At 49.6% G+C, this 11,620-nt stretch overlaps 1 protein-coding gene across 1 annotated transcript in view; it reads right to left on the reverse strand.

The window, feature by feature from the left end:
- The window catches only part of fat4 (FAT atypical cadherin 4), an 86,615-nt gene extending 80,493 nt beyond the window's left edge, over nucleotides 1-6,122 (reverse strand). Inside the window, exon 1 of the mRNA XM_029251938.1 lies at nucleotides 403-6,122. Within this exon, the coding sequence (XP_029107771.1) occupies nucleotides 403-5,508 (5,106 nt within the window). The 5' untranslated portion in view covers nucleotides 5,509-6,122. The remainder of the gene's footprint in view (nucleotides 1-402) is intronic.
- Between the last annotated feature and the right edge of the window lie 5,498 nt (nucleotides 6,123-11,620).

Consider the following 11,620-nt stretch of genomic DNA (forward strand, 5'->3'; position numbering starts at 1 on the left):
ACCCAGGACGCCCTGCTCTTCCCCCTCTTTCCCGGAAAAGTCGGGCTGCTGCCTGGGATATTGTTATGGCTGCACTTCTTTGGGAACTGGAACAATAAAGTCACGTTGCCAAATCCTTCCTACAAACATGTGGGGCAGTTTATATTGAATAACACGCGGCGTTATAAAAATACGTAAGGAATATTTCAAGTAATGAGGATGCAAACGCTTTAGGTGGAGGTGCTTTGGTGTTTCTCACTTGCACGCTTGTGCTCGTAGCTCCTGTCATTCAATGCCTGAACAACTTCAATTAATCAAGAAAAATTAATGAGATGAACGAAAGAAATAAATCGCTTGGAAAAAGGGATTTCCAGCCAGCGGCAGCAGGGCACCGTAGTAAAAACAGGAAGAGGAAGCGCTTACCTCGGCTCGCTGGGTGCGGGGTAAAGTCGAGTCGGCCTCCATGGCATACACGTCCAGCAGGTAGAGGTCGGAGCCCTGCTCGCGGTCCAGCTCAGCGGCCGTCTGGATCACTCCCGTCTGCCGGCCGATCGTGAAGAGGCGCCCCACGGACTTGCCGTCGCACCGCACCGATACAATGTAATATTCCACCCTGGTTCCGGAGCCGCGAGGGCTGGAGGCATCCAGGGAGATGACGTTGGTCCCGGGAGGCTGGCCCTCCTTTAGGATGGTGATGTATTTGGTCTGGGAGAAGACAGGTCCGTCTACACCCTGGAGGATGATGGTCAGCTCTGACTGGGACGCCTTCCGCTCCGTTCCGTGGTCGGTGGCCGACACGGTGAGGCTGTAGACGAGGCGCGAGGGCACCAGCGGCGAGGCGAGCCGGATGTCCCCGCTGTAGCGGTCCATGATGAACGTGTCAGAGTCACCCTTCACCAGCTCATACTCCACCTCCCCGTTGGCCCCCTCGTCAGGGTCAAAGGCCACCACGGTGGTGAGGATGGAACCGATGACGATTGTGGATTCGGCAACGAGAGCATTCTGGGAGATAAACACTGGGATGTTATCGTTCTGATCGGTCACCCAAATTGTGACATTTTTTAGAGCAAAGCGCCTGAACTCCACTGGGACCGCCTGGTCCATGGCCTTCACTGTCAGCTCAAAGAGATTGGAGAACTCCCTGTCAATCTCCTTGTTCGTGTAAATCACGCCAGCAATGGAGTCGATGGCGAAGTGGTTTCCTCGTGGTGTCTGCTGAATGATGGAATATTCTAGCTGTCCGTTTATGTCCGCGTCCGTGTCGTGCGCAGTCACAGTCATGATCGAAGAACCCAGCGGGATGTTTTCCGAGATGGACTTAAAGATGTCGCCGGGATCAAAACTTGGAGGGTTATCGTTGAAATCCCTGACGTGGATCGTGACCGGAATGGACGAGGACCTCGGGGGTCTCCCATTGTCTTTGGCTGTGATGTTGAGCTTGTAGATAGACTGCGTTTCAAAATCCAGCTTCTTCACGAGGAAAATGCTCCCGGTGTTGGCGCTGATGCTGAACGTGCCGTGGTTATTTGTGGTGGAGATGCTGTAGGTCACCTCAGCGTTGTCCCCCGAGTCCGAGTCAGTGGCCGTCACTGAGGCCACCAGCTCTCCGATCCTCATGTTCTCCAGAACGTCCACGCTCAGGGCAGACTTTGGGAAGGACGGGGAGTTGTCATTCTCATCCAGGACGCTGATGCTTAGCAGGCATGATGATGAAAGGGGCACCAGCCCTGAATCAACTGCTATGATCTTGAGTGAGTAAGAGGAGGTCGCCTCATAGTCAAGCTTGCCCACCAGTGTGATCTGTCCAGAGCTGCTGTCAATAGCGAATTGCTTCTCCTCGTTCCCTTCTTTGATGCGATAGCGCACGAGTCCATTGTTGTTCTCGTCGACATCAGACGCAGACACGCGCAACAGCTGGGTCATGTTTTGGGCCGACTCGGAGATGGAGGCGCGATAAACGTCTTTGGTGAACTTGGGCGGATTGTCGTTGATGTCCCCGATGTAAACCTGCACCTTGGCCTGGTCGTTCAGCGGCTTGGGCAGCCCCTGGTCCGAGGACACGACGGAGAAGCTAAACACAGCAGCACCCCGCTGCCTCATCAGCGACTCGCGGTCCAGTTGTAGCGTGCTGGTCAGCTCCCCCGTGATGGCATTCAGCTCAAAGTTTGGCTGTGGCATCTCAAAGGCATACCTGACCTCACTGTTGGGCCCGTAATCTTTGTCCTCAGCAAAGACCCGCCCCACCAATGAGCCCCTTTTCTGCTCCTCCTCAAAGTAGAACACATAGTTGGTGCTGTTAAAGAGGGGCCGGTTGTCGTTCACGTCGTCCAGGATAACCGTGACGTTGACTGTAGCGCTCAGGGGTTCCACAGCTCTGTCTGACGCCACCACCAGCAGGTCATACCTCTCCTGAACCTCTCTGTCTAACTCGTCTTTGATATACAGCTGACCATCAGGAAAAATGCCGAAAACGTCCCCCGTGTTCCCTCCGACTATGTCATACATGATGTCTCCATTTGGACCCGAGTCTTTGTCAGTGGCCTCCACTTTAAAGAACCGGCTGTTCACAGGTTCTGACTCCAGAATGGTGACCTCGTAAGACAGCTGATCGAACACCGGGGCGTTGTCGTTGACGTCATACACGCTGACCGTCACGATCAGGCTGGAGGAGCGCTGGGGGACCCCCATGTCGGATGCCACCACCTCTACCTGGTAGGGGCTGGTCGTTACCTCCAGGGGCCCCGTCAAGGTAATGAGGCCTCGCTTCTCATGTATGTGGAAGAGTCCCTTGGGGTTCTGCCTGAGGCTGTAGGACACCATCCCATTTGAGCCCTCATCAGGGTCCATAGCCTTAGCCTGGAAAATGTGGTGGCCTGCACCCCAGCTCTCCACCGCGCTGATGTGCTCAACCGCATGCAAAAAGCGGGGGGCGTTGTCATTCAGATCCTTAACCGTGATGTTCACAAGGGCCTGGCCCGTTACCTCGCCACCCCTCGCTATGACTTTGAGCTGGTACAACGATTGCTCCTCTCGGTCTATGAGACCTGAGGCTGTAATCTGACCCGTGACACTGTTAATGGTAAAAAGGCCCCTTTGGTCCCCGGAGGTTATTAGATATGTGATATTTGTGTTCAGATCAAGCGTGGATGCAGACACAGCGCCAATGACTGTATTTAAAGCAATGTTTTCGAACATGACAAAACTGTAGATGCTCTGGCTGAAGGAGGGTGGGTTGTCCTGCGTGTCTATGACCGTGATGGTTACGATGGCGTGCGTTTCTGACCGCAGATTGCCGCCGTCCACTGCTGTCACCTGCAGCTGGTAGGCTGTCTTCTCCTCCCTGTCCAGTGAGACCAGCGTGGTGATCTTTCCCGTGCTACTGCTGACGTGGAACCGAAACGTGTCCCCTGCCGTGATGATGTACTTCACCGTGCCATTGTGGCCCAAGTCGGGGTCCGTGGCGGACACCGTGGTCACGTACGAACCAGGAGGTTCGTTTTCTTTGATGTTGGCAAAGTATTGCACAGGGTAGAAGATGGGTCGATTGTCGTTGATGTCTTTGAGCGTCACGTTCACCTCGGCAACAGAGTAAAGCGGCGGTTCACCTGAGTCCGTCGCACGGACGTGGAGGAGGTATGTCCCCTGGACCTCTCTGTCCAGCTCCGCAGCTGTGCTCAGCCTGCCAGAAACCGCATCGAGGCGGAACGTGTCCTTAACAGTGGGCGGAGTTTCGGGGTCGAAGGAGAAACGAAGAGTCCCGTTGGCTCCCAGGTCGCCGTCAGTAGCCGACAGGACCAGGAGCTCGGTGCCGGCCGCGGAGCGCTCCACCAGGGAGACGTGGTACGAGCTCTGCGTGAAGGTGGGCACCTGGTCATTGACGTCCGTTATGTTCACGATCAGCGTGGTGTAGGAGACCCGCGGCTGCACTCCTTGGTCTTTGGCGCTGATGTTCAACACCACTTGAGACGCCACCTCCCTGTCCAGCAGGGCGGCGCTGGTGACCAGGCCGCTGTTCTCGCTGATGGTGAACCAGCCCAAACTGTTTCCAGACACCAGAGAATAGCGCAAGTTGGCGTTCTGCCCGGAGTCGCCATCTGTCGCCGAGACCCCTTTAATGTAGCTGCCTTTGGGAAGGTCCTCGCTGATGTCCACCCTGTACAGAGCCTCCTGGAATATGGGGGGGTGGTCATTGATATCGTTCACAAAAATGACCAGGCTGGCAAATGAAGACCGGGCCTCGGGCTTTCCGTTGTCAGACACGGAGACGGTCAAGTTGTAGGAGGAGATGCGCTCTCGGTCTAACACGCTGGCCACTTTGATGAGGCTCAAATTCGGCACCGGAGATGAGCGAACCTCAAAATGTCTTTGCTCGTTCCCCCCCAGAATTGAGACGGATATATTCCCGTTGGCGGCGGGGGAGTCCGAATCTGACACGGTCAAGAGGGCCACGACCGTGCCGATCGGAGCGTTTTCATCCACGGAGGCGTATTTGGAGCTAATGGGGAAATACCTGAACTTCACCACAGGGTCATTGTCATTCACATCCAAAAGCTTAATGGTGGCTTCTGACCTACCTGAGAGGGGGGGCACCCCGCTGTCCGTAGCATGAATGGTCAGTGAATACTCCCTTCTGCTCTCGAAATCTAAAGGCTCCTTTATGGTAACGGTGCCCGATTCCGGGTCGATTTGGAAAGGCGTTCCCTCGTCCAGGGAGTACCTGATGTCCGCGTTGGTCCCCTCGTCCCGATCCTTCGCGGCGATCTGCAAAACGCTGAAGCCGATCGCCGCGTCCTCGAGGACGGCGGCGCTGTAGTGGTCGTCGTCAAACACGGGAGGGTTGTCGTTCACATCCTGGACCGTGACATTCACCTGCAGGTAGCCGAACTTCTTGGGCTCACCCTTGTCCTCGACCTCTATGAGGAGCTGATAGAAGGGCGTGAGCTCCCGGTCCAGCCCGCCGGTGGAGACCAGGTGCAGGAAGGCCCCCTCGCCGCTGGGGTTCACGGTGATGTCCAGGCGGAACTTGCCCCGCTCGTTGCCCTCCACGATTCGGTACGTGGTGTGGTCCACACCGTTGGTGCCGATGTCCGAGTCGGTGGCCGTGTCCAGGATGACCTGCCTGCCGCTGCTGGCGTCCTCCTTGAAGGACACCAGTATGGAGGGGTCGGGGAACACGGGGGCATTGTCATTGATGTCCAGCACCTGGATGCGTACCTCCGTGGGGTAGGTGGGCTGACTGGACAGCACCACCACATTGACCACGCTGCTCTGCAGGGCCTCCCTGTCAATCACAGCCCTAGTGTAGATGGTGCCAGTGGAGGCGTTGATGGCGAACAGCCGGTGCATCTCGCTGAAGCGATACGTGAAGCCGGGCCTCGTCTCGATCGTGCCCACCGTGGTGCCCACGGGCTGCTCCTCCACCACCTGGAAGTCCTGGCGCGCCTGGCTCGCGCCGCCACGCGCCCACACGCTGCACAGCACGAGCGCGAGCAGCGGCGCGCGGCTCAGAGCCCCCGCCGCAAGAGCCATGGTCCGAAAGTGTGCGGTCCGCCTGCTCGGGACAGCTCCCGGGTCTCGTGCGCATCGACTGCTGGTGTCACTTTAACAGGAGGACGCGCGGGGCGACGCGCATGACCGCTCCCGAGACGCGTCGATCGGCGATCGGTACCGCTGCGGACTTTTCGGATGTGCGCTGATTTGATGATTGTTCCCCCGCTTTGGGAACTGGCGTATTTTTGCGATGTTTTATTGTTTGCAAAAGTCCCAAGGCTGATGATGTGCGCGCATCCTCAGGTGGAGGACTGCAGCCGCGATGATGATGTCGATGATGTGTCCTCAGCTTGTCGGTGAGAGCGGTGCAAGTTGCGCGGCAGGAGGACAGTCCATCTTCTTCTCCTCAAAACCCCAAAACACGAGTCCCGTGTGTCGTGCGTGTCGAAAAACAGAAAAGAAGCGCAAAAGTGTGGCAAAATGACACAGATCACGTCTAAAAGCACAGAACTCCGCGAAGGTCCGGCGGTTTTAGGAAGATGAAGGATTTCCCCCTCCGTCAAAGTGAGGAGTGAGAAATGGAAGGAGGGTGATGAAGGACGGGACGGACGAGATCGAGGTTCCAGGTAGTCTCAGCGCAGCCTCGGGCTCCACAGCCGAGAACCAACTTCACTCATTGGGACGGAGCTTCTTCGGAACTCACCGCGAAGCCCAGCCCACCCCGCACCCGATTGGCCTCTTTCTTGTAACCCCGCCTCGCTCCTGCCCATTGTGCAGGGCAACTCTGAATGGGAGTGGCAGGAGGGGATGTCACTCAAAATGATCGACGGGCAAAGAGGCAGTGGGAGGAGCCGGGAGTTTTCTCGATGGGACAGTTAGTTCATGTCCCGAATGGGGATCCGCGGAGGCTCTTATTTCTCAGTGTGTTTTATTACTGGTAAAATGTGAGAGGGTCTGATGAGGTCCTCCACTCCTGATCCACAGCTGTTGAAGATAAGTAATATCAGTTTTTTCTAATGATTTTGTAAAGCGTAAGGCATATGCGCAGTTAGAAAAGGAACCCGATCATCAAGGCAGAATCAATGAGCATGTTTAAAACAGAGTAATACTATACAGATATTGTTGTTCAGCATTAAGATAGTGCCTTGTTTTTCATCAGTTCCCCAAATCAAAATCCCGCTGAAACCGTTTAAACATGAGAAATGCGGTGATTTTTTTTTTTCGATCTGAGAAAAACTTCGTCCGTTGCTGGTTATGTCAAGATATTATTTTGTTGAACTACTAAAACAAGGTTTGATATTCATGATATGATTACCTTCTACTGCTTTCGTAAGTAGTCAGTAGCGCCAATCTCGTGTTTTCATAAAAATTAGTACTTGGAAAAAAAAACAAAATGAGATGAAATTTCTGCATTACATAGGCGAACAAACCGAACGACTAGTTACTATTGAAGTGTCTCAGATTGGGGAACAGTGCCATCTAGTGGTGCTCTGCGATACTGACACTTTTTCACCGCAGCATCGCGCTTCTGGGAGAACAATGCAGCAGCAGGACTCATGGTTTCAATCAAATCCGCATAGCTGTATAATTGATGAGGTGGATGATTTTTTCAGATGACAAGCCGAATTATTCTTAGGGTTAAGTGCGTTTGACAATAACAACTTTTCCTTTGATGAGTGCATACCTGCAAGAACTTGCTTTGCTTACACAGACGGGCTCGGAACGAAGAAGGATTTAGGTCACTTTGGAAATGAGCAGTTCATCAGACAATTTAGGTCAACAGACATAGGACTGGACAAGAGTAATTCAAGAACACATTAGTCTGGGCTGGCTGTTCGGTCTGTAAGAGGGACCGACTCCTTGTGGATGTTCCCATATCAAAGAAGATTAGGCCCTTTCCCAGCCACTGCGTTCTGCCAGGCTCGTAACCTGATTATGTTAATCCCATAATGAGGAGGATGTTTTTAATTCGCAGTTAACTTTGCTTCGTTGCAGTGTTTGTTTGTGTCATTGCAATGCTTTCGTATGTCATGGCCCTTGCAAATATTGGCCAGCTCAGGGTTTGCAATCAAGGGAAAACAAATGGAAGACAACAAGGGCAGCTAAAGTGCACGGTGTTCAGAATTTTACTCTTTGTATTTCCGCCGCTTCACTGCCGTACTTACAGCAGCATGCAGGTGTTATTGAAAGTACAGGTTTTGCTATTGAATCGTGTTCCTTTCCATTTTTTTTTTGTTTGTTTGTTTCTCAAGGCAAATGTACTGTATACATCTATCTCCAAGGAACAGTATGACTGTCTAAGCATTCTGAAGTGTTACAGAGTAACAGACATGGATTTTTAAAAAAAAATTGTTTTCTGGGCATTTTTTCGTAAAATATAGCACTGAATAATATGCGTAAACAAAACAAATTATTAAACTGGAAAGCAGTATATTCTTTTTGTCAAAGGCAGATATATACCCAACAATACTTTTACTGTAGAATTAATTTCAGGAACTTGTTTGTGTTTGAGGGGATGCGGTGGCGCAGTGGGTTGGACTGGGTCCTGCTCTCCAGTGAGTCTGGGGTTCAAGTCCTGCTTGGGGTGCCTTGCAATGGACTGGTGTTCTGTCCTGGGTGTGTCCCCTCCCCCTCTGGCCTTGTGCCCTGTGTTGCTGGGTTGGCTCCAGTTCCCTGCAACCCTGTATGGGACAAGTGGTTTAGAAAGTGTGTGTGTTTTTTTCATTTTTAATTATAGTTAAATTTTTCTTATTTCTGGTTATTACTGGGCAGCATGGTTGGCCAGACTCACGGCTTCTGGGCTGAATCTGAACAAAGAGTAGTTCCCAGCAAGCCATATTTACTTTACTGAAATTTTTGGAGGAATTGTATTTTTTAACTTTTCAAAATTGTAACTCTTTTACACTTTCAGATTTCGACACTGACAATTTTTAGTTTCACTCGAGCACATGGTGTGGAAAATGTGCTTTTAGTCTGTTACATTTTTGCCACCCTCTTTTTCTTACTTTTGAATTTTAATCTTTCCCTCCTTAATGCTTATCAAATCAGTATTACCTGAACTATGACGTCATCTGTGGAGTTCACCAGTCATGTTCACGGTGAACTTGTTAACATTCAGTAAGCTGACTTAGTTTGTTGTTTCATTGGCCAAGTTTGCTAGCGGTGAGACCAATCAGAGTTCACTGCTGTCCAATCAGAGCTGGAGTTGAATTTCGTCCCGCCTTCATTGGCAGTAAATTCATCTGTCCGAGGACGTGAACTCTTTAAATACCGTCAGTTTGTTGCGTTTGATGTACGGAGAATGTTTTTTTTTTTTTTTTCTTTTTTCTTTTTTCTCTTCTCTTCTCTTCTCTCCTCCTCCTCCTCCTTCCTTCCCCTTCTTCTTCTGTATTGTGAGAACTGAAATCTGTAATAGTGAAACGGCTCTTACTTATTTCTTTAAACGAGTTATTTCGATAGATAGTTTATTTTCTGCATCAGTGCTCCTGAACATAATAATTAACCGCAAGTTAAACGTTTGAAAAGAAAGAAAACCATAAGGTAATTTTATCATCACCCTTAAAATTTTTATCGGAAGCATTTTATTTTAATTAGAAAGAGTGACGAATGAACTTAAAACGCGTTTACCTATTCAGAGAACGTCTAATTGTAGAAGTTACCTCTATAAAAGAAGTATTTATTAATATTAATTGTTAATTGGCTAATGCGCTAATTGCAAGACTAAATCTAAATAGTCTAATTAGATATATTTGTATAGTTCATTTATGTGAGATCTTCATCCAAGACAATGTCCAATGTTGGGTTTGTACGCAATAACACTTACGTTGTTGTTGTTGTTGTTGTTGTTGTTGTTGTTGTTATTATTATTATTATTATTATTATTATTATTATTATTATTATTATTATTATTATATTTAAATTAATTCATTTAGCACGCGCTTTTCTCCAAAGCGACGTACGTCTCATAGAAAAAAATTATTCTATAAATTATTATATAAATTACTCTCTGTATTGTAGAGTAATTTTTACTGCGTCAGTTCAGAATAAGTGGAAAGATCAGGGCACTAGAGCTGGAGGTGGGATTAGAGAGCTCTAACTGCTACGCCACCTGCTGCTCAGTTTGTTGAATAGAATTTGGCCTTGAAACAGTCCTCGTGTTTTTCTCAAGGGTTTCACCCCACCCCACTCAGCCTTGGAGCCTCAGTGGGCAGCAGAAGGCGCACACTTCCCTCCCTACATCCCACACCTCCTTTGAACAAACTCTGCATTTCCATCCTTCCTCCCTGGTCGGGCTGCAGGCGTAACTCAACGCAAAGCAGACATTAAAGTAATGGTGGAGCTCACCAGAATGGAACTGATGTATAAATGCTGCAGATTTTGTCCCGACCACTACATATCAGATCATTTTTCCAGAGTAATGTAAGTGCACATTAAATATACATATAACCCACCGACTCTGTCACCGTTTTGCATAGTTCTAAACGGCAAGCAATGTCTTGAAAAAAATGACCAAGTTAATATCATGCTATATAAACAAAATGCGTCTTTAGTTCACAGTAAATTAAGAATTAAATGAGCATATGTATGTATGTATATATATAGCGTTAAAATGTTGTGGAAAGTAACAGTGAAGGTGAGTGAAGCCCGTTATCCGCTGTTCTGCAGTAGCACCTTGTAACCGCCAGATGTCACTATTGTCACACTTCCACATGTTCAATTAGCATCGCGCGAACCTTTTTGCTTCTGCTCCGAATTGCCGCTCGTTGCGATCGCTCGTAATGAGACTGAGCGGCGCTGAGCGACTTCTTTTCACATCATTCACTTAAGTCAAAACTCACTGTAATCGACTTTTATCGGATGCATTAAAATAATTTAAATCCACATTTACAACGCAAATTAGTATCACTGATTTCCAACACAAATTAGTATCACTGACGCTTTGAGCTGAAAATAATGAACTGAAATTAAAATGATTTAGTCGTTTATCATCATGGGTCATTTGGACTGGAGCAGTTCTAGGGGAGAACCTTGATCGATTGTTCGGCTCTATCGGTTCTTACCCTCTATCCTTTTTACCGCAGGCTGTTTCAGACTCTTTATACCCTAAGTAAGCATTGTATGCGTTACATGTTGAAACAGAGTATTTACTAAATGTTTTGTATCTGGGACGAAGGGAAGAGCTGCTGATCGGCTCTGCCATTTTAAATGAAATTGCTAGCAACTGGGATTTGCTGTCCTCACATTAATCTTAGACGCATACAATCTGTGCCAGACTGCCCATCCTTATACCCGTTAGTGTATTGTCTCTGGCCTCCTCCCCCAAAACTGCGGACACGGGGAGAAGATGAAACATGAGACGTAAGATATTTCACAGCTCTCGCTGACAGGCTCGCAGCGTACGGAGAGGCACTACATTAGATTACTTGCAGACATTGAATAATGTGCCTTTCATCAAACTCATGATGCAGCGCAATGGCAGAGAGGATGTGGGTGCGAGAGCCGATGCCTCTCTCTCTCTCTCTCTCTCTCTCCCCATCCAATGTCCTCAAACCACAGAGGAAATTTTCCAGAAAGGGCCTAAATGTCAACTGCATCTCTCAAGATACAGATATTCTCATTGCACACTGCTGTCCATAGGGTCAGAGGTGCATGGTTAAGGATCTCCTGGAGACAAAACAATTAGTAAACGTGGGGCAGCCGAGCGTTGCCCGCCGCTGTGAGGAACGACCTGGCGTTTCAGCGTCGGGATCGAGCCGTTGGCCTAAGCGGAGCCGCACGGCCTGGTTGGGGGGCACATTATGCTTCTTCTGCATTCCTCGGTGTGCCGTGTGGCCTTGTGGTTCCTCACCATTCATACCCTCGAACCCTGATTATTACATTGAGGTATATGTGGTTGTAGGATGTTGAGATGCATATTAATGTGACTCTCTGGAAGTCCTTTAGCAAAACATACTTGGGCAAAGGAGCTTCGGGACATGAAACCTCCCCACCCCCACAGACAGAAGCACTCTAGAGATTGCTGCTGCTGGGGCTGCAGCCACGTTCCTGAATAGCCTGGACTGGACTGTATGTCAATCCCTGAGTCACCTCACATTTGCATTTATTTATTTAGCTGAGCCGAGGTCAGGAGGGCATTCTGTGTGGGGGCCGG

The sequence above is a fragment of the Scleropages formosus genome, chromosome 5 (assembly GCF_900964775.1).
Source record: "Scleropages formosus chromosome 5, fSclFor1.1, whole genome shotgun sequence".
Taxonomy (NCBI): Eukaryota; Metazoa; Chordata; class Actinopteri; order Osteoglossiformes; family Osteoglossidae; genus Scleropages; species Scleropages formosus.